The sequence below is a fragment of the Fundulus heteroclitus genome, chromosome 19, assembly GCF_011125445.2.
Source record: "Fundulus heteroclitus isolate FHET01 chromosome 19, MU-UCD_Fhet_4.1, whole genome shotgun sequence".
Taxonomy (NCBI): Eukaryota; Metazoa; Chordata; class Actinopteri; order Cyprinodontiformes; family Fundulidae; genus Fundulus; species Fundulus heteroclitus.
The window spans coordinates 29000524-29019767 of NC_046379.1; the positions used below are offsets into that span (position 1 = coordinate 29000524).

At 40.0% G+C, this 19244-nt stretch overlaps 1 protein-coding gene across 8 annotated transcripts in view; it reads right to left on the reverse strand.

Annotated features, from left to right (window-relative positions):
• Positions 1-19244, reverse strand: part of larp1b (La ribonucleoprotein 1B) — a 38789-nt gene that overhangs the window by 18347 nt on the left and 1198 nt on the right. For 4 of the 8 annotated variants that reach the window (XM_021323302.2, XM_021323303.2, XM_021323304.2 and 1 more), the window contains exons 2-9: positions 15587-15648; positions 12746-12802; positions 10945-11173; positions 7959-8132; positions 7025-7150; positions 6673-6841; positions 2364-2508; positions 2086-2263 (exon numbers count right to left, since the gene is read on the reverse strand). In XM_021323302.2, the coding sequence (XP_021178977.2) occupies positions 2086-2263; positions 2364-2508; positions 6673-6841; positions 7025-7150; positions 7959-8132; positions 10945-11173; positions 12746-12802; positions 15587-15648 (1140 nt within the window). The remainder of the gene's footprint in view (positions 1-2085; positions 2264-2363; positions 2509-6672; positions 6842-7024; positions 7151-7958; positions 8133-10944; positions 11174-12745; positions 12803-15586; positions 15649-19244) is intronic. The other 4 variants (XM_021323308.2, XM_021323307.2, XM_021323305.2 and 1 more) reach the window with 3 other exon arrangements.

Here is a 19244-nt window from a genome sequence, read left to right on the forward strand (position 1 = left end):
TGTGACTAAACTCTCAGTATCAGTAACCACTTTGCAGAAGTGTTTTTAGTCGGGAAGTGCAACATGTTAGCACTGAGTTACAAATGAAAATAAAGACAACTTCAGACACACACCATCAACGCTCACATATACAAACATTTAAATCCAGAGACATGCCATGACAGAACAAACAGGCTGTGATATAAATGAGGAACAGTAAACATTTCTTGCCTTATAATTTCTAGTGACATCAGGACCAGTTAACTCATCACAATTTTGGGCTTTGTGAGGAAAAGCTTCTAAGATTAAAACCAATAATTTGTTCCTGTCTTAAGAGTGTCTGTTTTATAGTTTAAATATGGACTATTAAATAAACTAAGAAATAAAGCGTAACATTACATTTATGAGGAAAGCTCAGATATAAAGACAGAAATAAGTGCTACAAAAAAAAAGGTTGTCTGATGGAGGCTTCGCCCAGCTTCAATTAATCCACATTTTCTGCTCAAGTGAATATTTAGGGCAGTAGCATTTTGGAGACAGAATAAACTGCAATAAACTGAAGTGTATGCTTTGCTGCTTTGGTGTTCTGGATGACTATATATGTAAAGCTACAGATAATCACGACTGTTCGTAAGTTGCTGTTGTCATTAATGTTGGACATTTTGTGTTTATTAATCAAAGCAGAGATGCAGCACCGAAAAGCTTTCTTGTCCCCAGAATCTGCATATTTCACACTTGGTCAATCAGAAACTAAAAATCTGATCAGAAATGCTGGATTGAAAATGCTGGCAGTTTTGGAAAACATCGACATCAACAGAATATAGAGAAGTTACTGTTAGCCATGGCAACCGTGCTAATCGTGCAAAACGCCAACGTGAGATGCTAAAGATTTAAAATGTCAACTCTAATCACTTTGCCTTTGTTCTGTCATTTAAATGAAATGTTAAACTTTTGGGCTGTGTGATGAACCGATCTTTCTCATACGGGGTGCTGTCGCCTCTGGTTGTCTTAGAAATACTGACTGATTTTGACAGAATGGCTGCTTAAATATTTAATAGAACTATAAAAGAAGGAATGTTTTAACAATATCAATCAGAACTTCCTCTCATATTTTAAGTAGGACACTGATTTTGAAATGTATTAAAACTGGAATATATGGAGCTCTTATACACTTTCAGTAAATAGATGAATGAGATTTGCTGTAATTCTTTTTAGTTGGGTTGTAAATACAAATATATATATATATAATATATAAATAAACATATACATCTGACCCATACTGGGTTAATGTGTTTACAAACAGTGTTGCTGACAGAGGCAGCTCTGCAAAGGCTCCCACATACTTGGGCGGACTGTCCATGGACGTTTCAGCCTTCATAGTCGAGTGTACTAAATTCCCACAATTCCATGTTTATAATGTCCCATGCATGCTTTTACTTTGACGTCTTGATATCGACGTGAAGACGGGAAAGGCTGTGCGTTGCCGAGGTAACAGTTGGAAATGAACGACCAGAGATGGAGAAGGTTTGTGAGTTTGCCCAGTTTAACGTTGATTGGACGCATACAGTAAACAGTTTATCACAACGCCAACGTAGAAATCAGCATGTCTCAGCCAGCAGTCGTTTTACTCCACTGTATGGCCGAGAGTTAACAATGGCCGCACATGTGACGTCGGCAGTTTAATGCGCCGTACCCTAAAACTCAATTGTCATGTACACACGCAGGCTCAACAACAGAGTTTTTAGGAATCTTCACCTTGGCCGGAGAATCATTTGTTTTTAGAGATGTAAAACGCTGTTTTGTGTGGATGAAAGTCCTAACCACAAATAACTCTATCCGTCTTCCCAGATATCCGGCTATGTGTGGACTAGGCCTGATCTTAATACAAGCAGGGATTAGTTCAGTTTTTTTAGTTTCTCCAGAAAGTCGTTAAGTATTTTGTTGTCATTTAACCATTCTTTAAGAACTGGCTAGAAACCAGTATCAGAGATATAGGGCTTTGCAAAGTCCTTTTAGGAATCGGCAACAAAATCTTCGATTGGTGCATCTCTAAACATAAAAACATTTACTGCTTCATATAGATGTGAAAAAAAAAAGAATAATGACCAGCATTGATTGCGTTAAGGTTCTGTCGAGGAACAAATTCGGGGCAGTTGATGAGCTGGGAGAAGTCGGTGCGAGGGGAACCCACGATGGGAAGGGCGGGGATGGGCCATCGATCAGGCTCGATTTTACAGCGTATCTTGTCATCCACCAGCTCCACTTCTGTGCTGCTTTTCAGAGCCTGCAAGGGGAAAGCAGATTTCAGATCCCAAAGATCAGCATGTGTCGAGTAATTCAGAAAATACTCACGTCTGAGTTATTTATCAAGGGTGTGACATTACCTCCATAATGAGGTTGACATCAGTGGTAAGAGCCTGCACTCGGTGGAAGCTGGCGATGAGAGAAATGGGAAGGAAGCCCTGTGCGTCCATTTTTCTCCTCAAGAAGAAATCCCGCTCCAGGTTGTGGATGCTGAAGTAGTATTCACTGGAGGGAGACAAGACAGGATTCAGCCACCATAAACCTTTAATTTTCCTTTAATTAGACACCACCTCAGTGGTTTCTTCTTCAGGTCAAGCTCCCTGTTCAACATAATGGCACAGGTGGGGCGGTGAAGAAATGTGTCATGATGCTTCAGAGTTTCCACCCCCAAATAGAAATTACCAGTCAGATTCATTTAGGATCTGGTGCATGAAAACCTTTAGATTTAATTTCTCTGCAGTACTAAAAGTATTTTTTAAAGGAATTACCTTCAGTTTAATGTATCAAATAAGATGATGATATTATACATTGCAAAATTATTCATACCAATTCAACTTTTTTCCAGCTTTCTTCCAATAATTCCACAGACTTCAATGGATGTTTCATATGAGAAACCAACACACTGCTTCATGGTGAAGTGGAAGGAAATGTTCAATGGTTTTCAAGTGTTTTAAATAAAAATCGATTGTATTCAGCTTCTGTGATTATAAAACATCCTTTCATTGCAATCCCTGCTGCTAGCCTTCTGTGGTTTCTATATACTAGCTTTACACATCTATTGATAGAATTGTCTGCCCACTCGTCTTTGCCATTGACTTCTAACTCAGTCACGCTGGATGGTGGGCGCCTGTGAGCAGCATTCTTGTCACACTTCTAAAATGGATTTTGGTGGACTTTACCAGTCAGTTGAAATCTAAAAGCAACTGCTTACATTGGATTTTATTTAGGAGTATCAGAGTAAAGGGGGCTGAATACAAATTCAGATTTCTAATAGTACAAACTATCCTTTTTGTCACAATGCACCGTTACAGCTAGCTACTGTTTCTAACATTGACCCCCAAAAAAGTAAGTGTGGCTTAAACTGTATTTTAAATCTGAATATGCTATCCATGTTCCAGAGGAAAGGCAGATTATTTTGTTTTATTTTTAGGATATGGGTTGAACAAGATTGAAGATTTTGGACTACATGCAATCAGCAAGATAGACAAACAGAGCAGAAACATTTTTAGAATAGTTTGAAATTATTGTATGGTCATGGGCAAACGCTGAATATTCAGACTACAGCACCAAATGCAGACTTCTTTCTCTCCCCTAAGAGCTCCTTGTCTATTGCTTGTCACATTAGTTCATGTCACCATGGCACACCCTCCAACACTCAGATATTTGTGCCGAGCTCAGCCTCAGGCTGTAAGTCAGCAAGCAGAGTGCAGTTTCATGAAGAAAAACACCGGTGTGGTGAGCGGCCTGAATTGCACAGAGAGAGAGAGATGAGGAGAGGAGGGGACAGGAATGCCACTCGCCCCCTTCTCTCGCTTTCTCTCACCCCTCAGCGCTCTCTCCCTGCTCCTTATCCTCCCAGTTCATCTCTCAGGCCTGCATGTAATTCCTTGCCTGTCCCTTTAAAAGCACTCCGTCTATTTTTAGGAGCTCACCTCACCCTCAACTGACCAGAGTCACATCTTTATTGAGGCTAGCGTTGTCAAGTGGACACCAAGAGCACACTGCCCCCTGCAGGCCAAACTCAGATAAGGGCAAATTAACTAATTCTCAAAGGTTTTGAATATTTCTGTTTTATTTGTAGACAGTCTGGCCTCAGACCTAATGATTGCATGTCAAACTCTACAGTACCGAGTCCAGAGGAACTTCAACAGATCTGGGAAACAGTGTCTTGGCAGTTTCCCAGCTGGATTTACATCTGGACTCTTAGTGGGACATGAGTGTGCGTTGTTGTACACCAGGGGTTCTCAGTCGTGGTCGTCAGGAACTTTTCCCTCCTGCCAAACACCTCACCTTAATGAATGAATGTTTACCAGGACCCTGCAGCCCTTGCTGTGACGCTGAGGAGGTAATGTTCTCATTTAAAATCGGGTGTGCTGGAGCAGAGATGCATCTAACACAAGCAGGAAATTGGGCCCTGAGGGTCAGGAGAGAGAGCCACTGATCTAAACAGCTCAATTGTAGCTCTGGTAATATGTTTAGAGCTGTTGTCCTACTGCAGGGGGACCTCCACCTCGGTGTCAGGTATTATTCCCTCCTCCTTCCAGGATTGCCCTGTACCGCGCTTCATCCATCCCAATCAATGTTTCCCTGCTGCATGATGCTACCACCCCCATGTATCGCATTGGGGATGATGTGACCAAGGGTGATGTGCAGTGTTAGTTTTCTTCCACACAAAGTGTTGGGAAATGTTGGTCTCATGAGACCAGAGGATCTTCCACGCGCCATGTTTGCCGTTTCCCCTAAATGGCTCGGGATAACGCCTAAGTGGGAATTCTTAGGGTTTTTTGTTAACAATAGCTGTCTTTTTTCCTTCTATTCCATTAAGGCCAGCTTTGTCACGCTCAAGACTAACACTTGTCCTCTGAAAGGATTCTCCAACCTGAGCTGCACATATCTGCAGCTTCTCCAAAACTGCCTTCTGTGCCTTTTTCCTTCCACTTTACAACAATGCACAACTTTGTGTGTCTATCACATTAAATCCGAGCAATGTTTGTGGCTGTAAAGTGACGTTAAAGAGATTTCAAACTAGGCTTTTAATCTTTTTAAACTGCTCTCTCTCCAACCTGGGGGTACAATTCAGCAACTATTCAGTGAAAAAAGGACAACTGAACAACCTGCTATCAGTAATACAATCGTTGACAGCTTAAAAACATTAAGGCTCTCAACAGGCTAAATAATGTAAAAAAGTCAAATCAATCTCAAAACATTGCCTAAATCAAATAATGTCAAGTAAAAAACAGGAAACATTCAAAGTCTTTTACATTAAATGTTGCGTTAAATTCATTGTATTGAAACATTTTGACGTGCCTCCCTTTTGACACTATAGATCATACCGTTGTTCTTCACAAACTGAGTAAGTATGGTATAAAAGGGGTAGCACATCAATGGGTTTCAAGCTATTTAGAAAATAGAAAGCAGTATGTACAGATTAATGATGTAAAAATCTGAATTATATGAAATAAAGTGTGGAGTACCCCAGGGGTCTGTACTTGGGTCTAAACTATTTATCTTGTGTATAAATGATTTTGTGTATGCGTTCAAACTGCTTAAATCTATTTTATTTGCGGCTGATGCTACCTTATTTTATTCTGGGAAAAACGTGACACAGATGTTGAATGTGGCAACAAAACAATTCAAGAGAATAAAGAAATGGTTTGATGGAAACAAATTATCATTGAATCTTGATAAAGCATACAGATTATATCAAAAAGGCAATTGCGATATTAGACCAAGTAAAGGATTCACTAGATAAGAAAGCATTATATATCTTATATAACACTATGATTGTTCCATATCTGACCTATTGTGTAGAAGTTTGGGGAAATGCATGTAAAACACATATTCTATCAATTTTCAATTCACAAAAAAGAGCTGTGAGAATAATAACTGGAAAACACTGTAGAGAGGCAACATTTCTTTAGTTAAAATTATTGAAATTGAATGAGCTCTTAAAAAAACCAATGATAAATAGGGACATTTTTGTTTAAAATGTGTCTTTGAAATATTTAGGATAAAGCTTTGATTCAGAGACACTTTTTATAATTACTTTATGAAAAGAAAAACATATTGAGATAAATATCGAATATTGGCTATCAGCTTAAAAATATCGAGATATAATTTTTGGTTCCTATCGCCCAGGCTTCATAATAATAATAATAATAATAATAATAATAATAATAATAATAATAATAATAATAATAATAATAATAACAACAACAACAAAAAGTTAGCCACTCTGAGAAAAAAAAAAAAAAAAACTAAATAGCAGCTTCCAGACCAGGGCGAACATGGTCCCCCAACGCCTGCCCATGCCGCTGCGGTCAAATGTGTGGGCGCCTAGCCTAGGCAGACACAAGACATGAGCTCCGGTATATGTGACATAGTGAAATATGTAGGATTATAATTAGACAATATTTAGTGTAAAAATAAATATCACTCGATGTCTGATTTCCAGTTTGAGGAGTGTTTGTTATTTAGCGACTGGTATTATGCTATGTCATACCATACAAAGCAACTTTGCAATGTCCACCACCACAAGTAAGTGTTCAACCTATGGGAAACGCTGTAATTGTATATTGTATTTTATTGCTTCTTTAACTTCTTCCATTTTCAGGTCTCAGGGGCCCAACAACATTTTTTTAAAAGACAATAAAGCTGTTAAATACTTACATTTGCCGTTTGATGTATTCTTTAAGAAGCTTTTCATCCACTGTATACATTTGGACCTTATTGCCGTCATCGTAGTAGTAAACCATGTTGGTACCGAACTCTGTAGGGGCCTGAGCCGAGCCGTCGGATGTGCGAGTGTCTCTGTAATTCAGAGAGTATTCATACCGACCTGTGAAAGCAAGAAAAAAAAAAAACAACAACTCTTGGTACTGATTTCAAAAGGAAGATGAGATGTTTGCAAAGAGAAACTTAAACAAAAGTCATCTCCTACAGTGTAAACTGAAAAAAAAAGACATAAAGAAAGCGGGCCAGGATTCTAATGTATTAAAATCAATGTTGCAAAAATGTCCACCTCGTCCGCGACCTCTGCCACGTCCGCGGCCTTTCCCCCTGCCTCGCAGTCCTCCCCGACCAGTGCCACCGTCACTCCGAATGCTACCAGTATCGTCTCCGTGGTCCCGTGGCTCGGATCTCCAACCTGTTGATGAGGAGGCATGTTCCTCTGAATCACCATTTCATTTCATTTCGCTGCAGTTCCTTTGCTAACCTGATGAAATTCAGCTTCAGACACTGGTAAGTTAAGATAAAAAGTAGGGCTGCACAACATTAGCACATCCTGAAAGGGTGACAGGGCCAATGTGAGGATATTTTATTTTCCACCACATAGAAATTTCTATGTAGGGCAAAAAGTAAAAAAAAAGATCTGACCAGATGTTAGCTGTGCACCTTACAAGCTACTGCAAGCAGGTTTTCTAACGGCCTTGTTTCAAAAATCTCCGTCTTCTTGCGGCAGGTTTATAGTGGCCAGATTTGTATGTCGCTGACTGGTGGGTCAATTAGCTGTGTAAGATTTAGTTGTGCTGCACTTTGCGTTGATCGGTCACAGAAAATCCTAACTAAACACACTGAAAGTTGTAGTTTTAACATGGCAAAGAGGGTGGGAATACTTTCACAGGCCACTAACACAGTGAGAAGCTAGTTAAAGAAAACTTTTCAGTAAACCAATTGTTTATTTTATCTAAAACTTCAGAAAGTAAGCATGGTACAACACTGGGAGGTGATTGTGGGACACATTTTGTTTAATGAAAAAGCAAATCGCATGCAAAGATTAAATTAGCTCAGAGGCCATGCTTTCATTCAGCCATGCATAATCAGGGTAAAAAACAGGCAGCGGTTGGGAAAAAGTGGTGAGTAAACACGAAGCAGAGGGTAAAGAACGAAAAGCTGCTTAGAAAATAAGCAAACAGAGGCAGGGGGAAAAAAAAAAGGAGCTCCTCGCCACTTACTCCGGCTGTCATAACGTGCTCTGTTATCATGAACCATTTGATTGGGCGACGTGGGATCAGACGCGTCGCTGATGGGCTCCGTGTCCGACTGAGCTGGGCGCCCACCGCATGTCTTCTCTGCACCGTCCAGGGACACTTCCTCCAGCGGCAGAGAAACCCACTTACGTTTGTTACCTAGCCGTGATTGCATACCGAAAAGACAGCTTGAAGATTTTGGACCAGGTGGGCAACAAAAGATATCAGGCTAGGACAAAAGGAAAACGATCAACTGAGTTTGAGCTGATGGAGTTTCTAAGACAGATCGCAACATGTCCCTCCCTTCTACACACATCTTTTTGCACAGAAACATCTCACTATATAAACACTCATCAGCGGATTTACAGGACCTTGAACCTATGAAAAAGAGTTGGATGTGTTGGTAAACAGAGAGTGTGACTCCTGGGTTTGGACCCCTGAAGATGAAGCACTCTCTCACAGAGAATGGTATCCTTATAGATCTGACCGCGATGAAGTTACAGTGGATTTGGATTTTTCTTTGAACCGCGGACATTCATTTGGTTTCCAGTGGTACTGCTGCCTGGTAATGGTTTATCTGCTATATATATATATATATATAGCAGATAAACTATATATTCTAAATAACTATCAGCCGAAGCTCCCTTTCAGATCAACCTTTCACTCTGTGATCATCAGAAAGGTCTCAACACAGTAGAAAAGGCCACACCAATATTACACCACTTATCCACCTGGAGAGGTAGTAACAACCCTAATGACTATGAACTTTAAGCTCTAATGGAGGATTACGGGACGACGACTTTATCAGGCAAAGGGAAGACAGCTGTAAAGGCAGAGGTAGCGTATGATCTTTCAGTTGGGAACCCATCCAAGGCTTTAAGGCCTCCTGAGATGAATGCTGCACGTTTTTAAGCCACGCCCATTTGGTTCCACAATCAACAGCAGCGCACTATGAAAGCAAACAGGGCCCCGTCACATTGCCTAAGGAACTTGTACAGTGTGAAGGGACAAAGGGATTCCTAAGGTGGGATTGGGTTGTGTGTTTATTTACTGAAAGGGGCTTTTTACCCCTGAAGATCAGACACTTTTTCCTGCCTTGTACTTTGCAACGTTCATCTTTCCATCAACCCTGAGCCTGTTTTCTGTCCCTGCTGAAGAAACGCATCTCTACCACATGCTGCTGCTGCCTCCACCAATTTTCAGTGTGGGGATAGTGAGTACACAGTTTGGTACCATTTTACTCTTCCACCACTCAGCAGTTTGCATGTAGGACAAAAGGTTTAATGTGGGTCTCATCTGGCCAGACTACCTTCTTCTATACGTTTACCCTGTTTCCTTCATGGCTTTTTTATGGATTTATCCTTGACACGCTACCTTCAAAGCCAGATTTGTGGAGTTTTCCATTCAACAGATTCTCCCAGCTGAGAAGCAGATCTCTGCAGCTCCTCCTGAGTTACCAGGAGGAGTATACACTAGTTAGGAGGGGACTGAATACAAACAAGACCACATTTTATAGATTTATTCTCGTAAAACATTTCAAACAGCCAGATACGTTTACTCTCCATCTCACAATTATTCCCTTCTATTTCGGGCTGGTGTATCACATTAAATCTAAACAAAATGCATTGAAGTTTCTGGCTATAACGTCACAAAATGTCAAAGTTTGTGTTTTATGAATGCCGCTGTGCTGTCTGCATAAAATCCCAAACCTGTCTGGACTGCTGGGTCACCTTTTCAGAATAGGCATGAACACAGTCCAACACCTGAAGGAAACCCTAGCTTCACGTCCTCAGTGAAGAGAGAAAATGTTCACTCAAAGATCTAGACTTTGTTCTGCTTCCTCCAACAGCAAAGGTTGTTTAGTAACTAGTCTGAGGTCACATTGTTACTTTGCAAGGATTTACTTGAACAGAGCAAGACTTCTTTGAATTCAGTGATATGGTTTGATAAAACAACTCGTGTCATTGTTAACTCATGCAAGCAGTGTGTATGGAGTAGAAAGAAGAGCAGCATTCTGTTGCTATGGTTTGTTACTACACAAAATGAGACACCGTCCCATAATGCATTGCTCCTTGATGTTGACCTCCAAGCTGAACACGACTCAATATGAGCTTTTTTAGATGGTGCCAGCTGATGATCTGTGCAGAGCTTCAGCACAAAAACTTAAAACTGACTATAAAGTCCATCCAATGCTAAATAAATATAAATGAGATCTTTTAAGAAATAAAGAAATGACTGAAACAAACAAAAAAGTTTCTTGTAGAGGGGTGGTGGACTTTTGACAATCTGGACACCAGAAAACCGCTTTTAAGTGTTCATTAAATTGTAATAATAATAATAATAATAATAATAATAATAATAATAATAATAATAATAATAATTATTATTATTATTATTATTATTATTATTATTATTATTATTATAATAATGTCTAAACTGTGGATGTGGATGTATGCACTGTATACAAAGTCGCAATCTAATTTAATACAATTCCACCCAAAGTGATAAACCAACACAGATTATATGAGATGTTGTTGTTTTAGACACTTTAAAGCGATGAAGTATGCCGCATTGGCCTCAAGAGGTGAGTGCCTGTAATTTATTCTGCTTTGACGATTGAAGATTAATATTAAAAGATTAAAGAAATCCAAAAGATGTGATTATTAAGGCAGAGCATGCACCAACCTGCACCACTCAGTAATTACAGAGACCCGTACAGTTATTAGCATGCTGCTTTACAGGAAGTGGAAAAAACAAAACATGCATCTATAAATTTGAAAGGAGAACGGAAGGCGTCTGGCAGCATCTGCAATGTGAACACTGAAATCGGTTTTACTCCGCTGAGAACAGGAATGTAACAGAATCCTATTTGTTATAAAACGTGTACACACCACAGCCATCCACAGCCTTAATTAGCCCAATCCTGACCGCATAAACAGGCATCACAGAGAAAAAGGAGGGAAACACTCACCCTCACCTCCCCTCTTCTTCAGGCTGCTGTTCTTTGAATCCTGTCCTGATTTCGATTCTCCTTCTTTAGAGGCTTCTTCCATTGGATCCAGGTGAGCCTCCTTGTTCTCCTTGCTCTCACCTCCATCATGGCTGCTCTCTGATTTTCTGTCGGGTCGCTCTCTCCTCTTGTCCCGTTCTCTGTGAGAGGAGGGCTTCTTTCCATTGTTGCCCAGGACATTTTGCTGTTGCTGAAGTAGAGACACAGGCTTTTATTTACACTTTTGCAGCATGGCCGCTCTCCCTCTCTATTTTTAAAGTGTTTGCAGCACTGGTGCTCTCTACTTTAACAGACAAACTGTGTGCAGAGAGGAGGAGGGGAAGACATGCAGCAAAGCATGAAAAGACCAGAATCTGTTCTCCTTTTCTACCAATAATTACAGACGCACTGTGAAATTTGCTGGAGAGCCGAAAAGGACAATTATCAGCTCAACAGTGACTTTGTCATTGAAAACTCCAAAATAAGAGAGTAATTGCTCTCTGCTTATGTTAACATTGCTGAGAGAAATGATGCCTGTGGATTTAGCCATTCTCAGTGTCTGTAACGTGTTTTTAACAGTCAGAGGAAGCTCAGAGATGTCAAAAGGCTTCAGAACCTGATGGTGGTACCGTCATCCTGCGAACCGGCGAGAGAGAGCAAGACGTTTGGCAGATAGCAAGAAAGCCATTAGAACAGTTATGTCTTATACTTTTAAGTGTTTGCTGGACTTTTAATTGTTGAGCTTTTTGGGAATCCAACCTTCCCTGGAGAATACAACATGATGACTGCAGTTTGAAGTTACCAATGCTAACAGTGTTAATGGTGTCCATCTCTAATGACAGTTTAAAAAGTCAACTGAGTGACATTTTTACTGTTACACAGATGACCTGTGCTCCTAATAAAAATAATGAACACCTGCTCAATTAAATTAAAAAATTTAATTAATTATTAAATACGTTTTCTCACATCTCCTTATATTTGCTAATGGGAAAGTATAATTGGTTTATATGGTCAAACCTTTACAAATAAACTAATTGGAAATCTGTGACTATCAGTGTGAATATTTAGTGTCAACTCTTAGTAAATGCTAAGAAGTGCAGGATTGTTTGCGTTCCACTTGTAAGTAGAAAGCGAAAGAATAAAAAACGCGTTTCTTGATAAGTTATATTTTCTGAATTTTAGAATATTTTAGAGTGTATACAATATACAAATGTATTTAGGTGATTTAGGTGTTACTCATTTATTTATTATTAATCGCACAGACTGATTTGGTCCTGCAATTTGATCTTAGACTAAGTTGCATATTATCATCTACAAAACTTAATGAGGCTTTAAACCTTAATTTTGTTCATAAACATTCCCAAAAAAATATGAATTTAAATGTATTGTTGCCCCACTTAAACTGGACCACGGTGTTAGGAATCAGTGGTTTAAAACCGTGATCCTAGAGGTTCAAGAGAACAAAATAAATAAATAACAATAAAAATAACAAAGAGGGTAAAAAAAAGTGTGTGTGTGTATTAATTTCTATGTAATTCAACAACTAACAGGGTAAAAACAATAACATTAAATTATGTGCCAAATCAAAGATAAGGAACATTGTGTAAATATTAATATATTTTCAGTAACTGGACACAGAATAAAGTCTGGAACAAGCTAAATTTTCTTTTTTAATACTTATCCAACCTTGGAAAACTGGAACATCTAATTCTCTACTTCCCCAGACTTAAAGACTGTGTATGAAGCCTGAAACACATTTTAACACGGATGCAATGTGTCGTACCTCTTTAGCGAGTTCTCCGGGTGTGGGCCAGTTTGTGATATCGCTGAAGTCACTGGACTGTAAAAAACAAACAAAGTAGCATATTTCAGCATTGATAGCTGACCCAGTAACCAGCAATGTCTCCTACATATAACATGGTGCGTGGGGACCGGTCGAGTCCAGCCTGGAGGAAGGGAGGTCAGTGCTCTTTCTGCGAAGGAAAGGCAAACAGCAACGCTAAACAGTCCTGAGGCACGACCAACCACTGTGGACGTTGTCAGTTTTGGCAAACTGATGTGAGATCAAGGTTAAATGGACAGAGTACAGTCGCACTTTACTGCTGAACTATATGCAACGAGGAAGAAAAGGATTTAGTTCATCGTTCAGTCTCCTGGCATCTCTAAAAGCAGTCTTTACAACGGGTCTGGATAATAGGCCTAATTGAGACCAGCAAATTACATCCTTAAGGCCGCTGTGTCTTTTAAACACTACTTACTGATTAGAGAGAATGAATTAACTTGGTCAGAAATAAAGCATTAGAAGAACTAAAGTCTTGAGTGAAATAGAAACCTAGGTTTAAAACAATAGCATATCTGAATAAAGGTAAACTGCTCCTTTTTAAGATAATCATGTCAGCTTAGGTTTAATTGCGTTGTATAAACACAACGAGGTAAAACCAACACAGGGTTCCACTTGGTTGCAGCAGCTGAATGAAGCCGGTGTCCTTTTAATGCCTTCAGCTCGTTGCGGTAATTTCACGATCAACATTTTCAGCTTGTTTGGATTTTAATCGCATCTACCGTATTTTTCGGATTATAAATTGCACTTTTTTTTCATAGTTTGGCTGAATCTGTGACTTATATTCAGGTGCATCATATATATCAAATTAAAATGGTAATTAATCTTGACCAGCATGAACCAAGGAGTAAACATTACCGTCTACAGCCACAAGAGGACTCGCAAGGTTTAGGAAAACTATATGCTGCTCCTGTACCACTTAAAATTTTATTAAAACAAAGACTGAACACGTTTGTATGTTGTTTCTCTGTTTTAGTATGGATTCATGCAGGGGAGCGTTGCGTGGTGCAGCTCAAAAGGCCCTGACTGCAACAGAACCCTGTTATTGGGCTGTCTGTGAAGCTAACAGCTAGCATTAGCTTACAGCTCTGTTGCCAAGGTGGTTTACAACTTCTCTGATGCACGTAAGCTTTATGTTGCTCTGAAACATCCGTGTTGTACTGTTAGCTTAGCACGTAGCACCGTTACGCTCACGGTCTAATTTAGGTGTAATAAAACCTTCATGGTAATACTTTTTATATATAAAAACATATCCCTATTTTTGTCCATCTTTAACATTCTCTGGTCCTATTAGGTGACATCTGAAGATATCTATACATTATTTTTTCCATTCAAAAAGGTATTTTCAACAGTTGAAGATTTGCAGTTTTGCTAAATAAAGGAGGCATGTTTCAGACTAAAATCTTTAAGGATTACAGGAGAACTGAACAAAAATGGACATAATCTTTTGCTGACGTAAATACAATTTAAAAATTATTTCTCAAATCCTCTCTTTTGTATACCTCATGTAAATAGTTTGTTGTGGTAGTGCGTAAACAATAAGGAACGGCGCTAGAAAAAGCAGACTCTATGGTGGGTTGCTGTCACTGTTCAGGCGTTGTTTTCTTTGTTAGAACCTGTTTTCAACATAATTAGCGTACACTACTTTGTTTTTCGGCAGACTTAGTCAAAATGCCTCCACATGACTGAACTGTCTTCTAGTTGTTAGAAGATGTTATTACGTCTTTTCTTTTTTTAGGGCGTTCATTTTTTCTCTTTTTTCCAGTGATATCCTCCCTATTAAGAGGCTACAGCTGCACAAACATTAGCCTTTAGCGCGTCCGACTGCTACTACGCTTTCTGCCTCTACCTCACTTTGCGTGGTTCTATCCCAGCCACATGATTGGTCCATTGTGGAGCAACCTTATTATCATTGGCTAGACGTCTTATCTGTACTCTGAAAGTCCACATCGGCCCTTTCTCGTGTATCTATCGAGTAAAATTTATTTTGAGCTATTCATTGCTATTGTTTTCCCTCCGAGCTCTACTAAAAACACTCTTCAGTCCAACTGTCATAGCTGAGGGCCGAAGCCTCGTAGCATGACATCAACATTTCATTAAATTGACGGCTAATGCCCTCCTTTCCACAAATATTGTTTCAACCATGAATGTCATCAAGTTACATTCTGGGTCAACCGCTTTCTAAAGCAAGCTAATGTAGACAGAAATAAAAACATGACGGCTTCTAACATGACAAAATAAATAAAAGGTTAAAGATCCAACAAGCCAAATACATTGACTTTCAAACACCACTTTAAAAAGTTAAGGACATATATTTATTTACCAACAATTTGCTTCTAGCTCTATACTAAGCCATTAGTGGAAAAACTAGAAGGAAAAACAAACAAGACCAGAGGATAGCAGTTTAAACCAGCTAACATTTGACAGCAGATGCTAATTTCCCACTCTCTGCCAATACCTGAAGATAGAATTATGGAAATTAAGAAGTGAGGACTTAGAAAACATTTGCTTATTTAAAAGTTCAAATAGTGCATTGCACCAAAACACCATCCCCATCACTAATGAGATTTTCTAACAGGTGTTGATAAAGTGCTAAACTTTGCACAAAAGAGAAGATGTTTAAAAGCAGAACGATGAGTCAACATTTTGGGAAAACGCTCATGGTGAGAAGACGCTGGTGTCAATCTTACATTCCTGTGTATTTGGACATGTAATGGAGAAAATGTGGATGTTTCAAAAAAATGTTTTAAAAAAGGGGGTAAAAGATGAAATAGAGAACTGTACCTTGCTGGATTTTCTCGTTCTGGGCTTGCTGGCTCGAACAACCTTCAAAGCGTTTTGCTGATCTGCGGACAGATGATCAATAATAGAAATGGACATCATTAAAAGTGGCAGGCAGGAAAAGCCCAAATCAGACAGAGTCAACAAGTCCACGAGAGCCCTGCGTGGAAAACGGTTGCTCAACACAGAGGTTAAAAAGTCAAGTCATCCACTCTTGCACGGCCTGATGTGCAGCTTGGGGGGGAGCGGAGGGAATTACAGAGAGAACAAAAGAAACAAATAGATCCCCTTAAAAGGGACTGATAGCCCAAACTTGTTAAGGGTGTTGTGCGTGCACACAGCAGTGGTATGCGGCTGCATCTCAGCCGGTTGGGAGTGGCCCACCACAGCCTGACAGCTCCTATCGCTCAGCAGAGGATGGCTGGATTGATAAGACACACCGGGCACAGGCTTCCATGTGAGTGGGTGTATGCCTCAGTCTGTCGGTGTCCACCCACTCAGCTAGTTGTACAGTAACCCTGTAAACTGATACCTGCGCCAGACATGGGCGCTTCAAATTTAGCTCCCTGCCGGTCGCTCTCTGCTCCGACGCGCGTTCATAGCTGGCGTTTAGCTGAGGGGTTTGAATTCGGCGAGACGAGGCCGCTGCTTTCCCCCTGAGCCCGCTACTGCGACGCAAAGAAAAATGTTAACCATGCAAATGCAAAGGGAGCAAACAGGAAACAGTCATCGATTGGGAGTTAAAAAGCAACTCCAAAGAAGCGCCTCAGATGTCCTTACGTTCATGTTGCACAGGACAGGTGATCTACCTACACCTCGTCTCACAGAAAAACACAGCAGGTGCACCCCCACTGATCCATTACACCCCCGGATCCTAACTAGCAAATAAAAGCTTCTGGATCTAGTCTTAGAAAAAGCTCCGATACAAGCAGAACCACCATTCAGAAACGTTAAGGGACTTTCTCAAATTTGGTGTGTAAAGATCAGCTAATTGCGTCTTTGACTTTATTTTGACAACACCCCCTGTAGTCGTAGTTTTAAATGTGTGAAAGGGCAGCTTTATCTGCTGCTTGGACCTTCTTGAATTGCCATTTTATGCTGACCTGGTGAAGTGTTTAGTGCTCTAGGCAGCATATCTTAAAGGTCAGGTCTTTGCAAAATGTCCATTTTAATTTTCTTTAAATGAGACACATGCAGAATCCACTGTTTTACATCTAGTTGTGTACTTGAAGTCTCTAGGAATGGAAAATTTGAATGTAGTCTGTCCAGGTGTGGCGGAGATAACTTTATGATCTGTTTGGGCCATATTTTTCAAGCTGGTCAGATTTCTTTGTTCTGTGGTATGTTTTTTTTTTTTAAAATAGCATCACAGTATGTGCTGTGGAGCTGCTAAACAAGGTCATGGACTTCCAGGTTACCAGTCTCGCCAAGCCGCCATTTTTATTTCTCAGAGCGATTTTGTAGGCCAAGCTTAAGGATTCAGAAGCTACAAGTGGATGAGTCATTACGTCGCTCCCCAGCGTACTACAAAAATGGCCGTACGGGGTGGATGGAACGCTCAGCGAGCTGGGAGGACTTTAAAGAGACGGCACCAAAATGAGATGCTCTCGGCCGCACCTCAGAACAGGGCTGAAGGGACAATGTGGGGGTAAATTAACGAGGAATTCAGACCTAAGCGTAGCAGCTCCACTTTATTTAGCTGAATGATTTCAATGTTGAAAGCATGACATTTCCCTTTTAAGGGTTGTAATGATACGGTGGATGTGTCCCTCTAAGGTGTAGTGAGCTATGTCTGTGTCATTTATATGGGGGACTGGGGTTCAAATCGTGGTTGTGTCAGGAAGGGTATCCGCCGTAAAAACTCTGCCAAGCCTGTCTGCAAGCAGCAACTTGATGTGATGACCCCAAAAAAAATGGAGCCTCTGGAAGGACTCACATTATAAAACGATAGACCTCTGAGTGCTAAAAACTTGCCAAGTTTCATTTACTATTAAGTTTTTCCCCCACAATTCCTGAAATGACAGAGTAATATTTTTGTCTTGTAGACTACCTGACTGTAATGTAGAAACTAGAAGTGCATTCATGTAAGGCATCCTGCGCCTGGAGTACGTGCTAGCGACAACAATCCCAGTAAGTTAATTAATTATAAAAAATTATGTTTGTTTTGGCCTTATGTTAGAAACAGGACAGAATAGTCCAACTACACTGTCCTCCAGGCAGAGATGGACAGCTCTCGCTTTCAGGAGAGAGCTGTGTACGGGAAGGGGTGGAGTGATGTTACACACTTGGGAAGAATATTTAATCTCCCTTAATATCCAGTGCGCCTTATGATCCAAAAATATGGTATATTCCAACAAAATTCTGCATTTAACCAATCCCTTAGGGAGCAGTAGGCAGCTTTTTTCCCTCTACAGAACCCAGAGAGCAATTAGGGAATACGGGTCTTGCTGAAGGACCCATGGTGGCAGTCTGCAGGGTTTGAACCGGTTACTTCCAGCCTTCCCAGAACACAAGTTCTCTGCTTTAACTAGGTATGAGGTGTTGTGTGCAGAGGTTTAACGCAAAAAATAAATTTAATCCATTTTCAAAATTGACACAGCAAAATGTGGTTAAAGGTGAAGAGCTGTGATTATTTACTGGATACACTTTAAACCCAAGTTAGATTGTCCATAAAACTACATCATCATCTAAATGTAATCAACAAAAGGGTAATCGCATGCCAGAATTAGTCTCCACCACATTTTCAAGCATGTTGCTTCCTCACTTTTAAGTGCCGCTGACTTTGAGATTTGCAACAAAAATAACTAACATTTTCTAAAATCCAATATATAATAGTTCAAATAGTGCAATAAATAATCAAAAAAAAATAATGATATATATATATAAATTAATTAAATCAATGGTAATTTAAGGCCTTCTTAGTTTGTTTCCCCACCATTTTAAGCACTTTATTCAGAAACATTTGAAGCACTAATGATATTGCTTAACATTTCCCACAAAACAACAACAACCAGTATTGCCGCCCACCAAAGAAATTAGATGTAAATTGAAGGTAAACTGCGTGGGCGACTATTTACAGCCTTAATTTGCCTTTCCAGCTCTTCAGTCACCTTCTCAACACATGGTTAAACATTATGCGATTTTCTTATATATTCCCTAAAGAGAAAACCCAGATCCTATCACAGAATATATCTTAAAAACCACTCAGACATAACCAATTTATGGTTTAATTTAAAATCCTACATTGTTTTTCCACCTGTTCAGGCACTTCAATCCCTTGTAAAAAAAAAAATACAAATAGATAAATTTTTCTTACAGTTCAGCACTTTGTTTGAAAGTGATTCATACATGAAGTTATTCTTCTATTAATGTAAATATCTAAACCATGCCAGCACAATAACGCGTAGGCGTTAATTTAGCGCCTAACTGCGCAGATCCACCTGTTCACCACCTTGTTCACATACGTGTACTCTGACTAGTGACAGCACACTAGTGGGAGGAACGGCAGGCTGCCAGGCCATTGGACATGCGAAACGTGCCTTTGCAGCAGCAGGAGCTGCTAGCTTGCCTCGGCTTAGCTTGAACCACCGAGGCGAGCTAGCAGCTCGAAGTTGAAGTCGATTTTAATTGAGATCGGGCAGCTCCGGAGCTCTGATCTCTT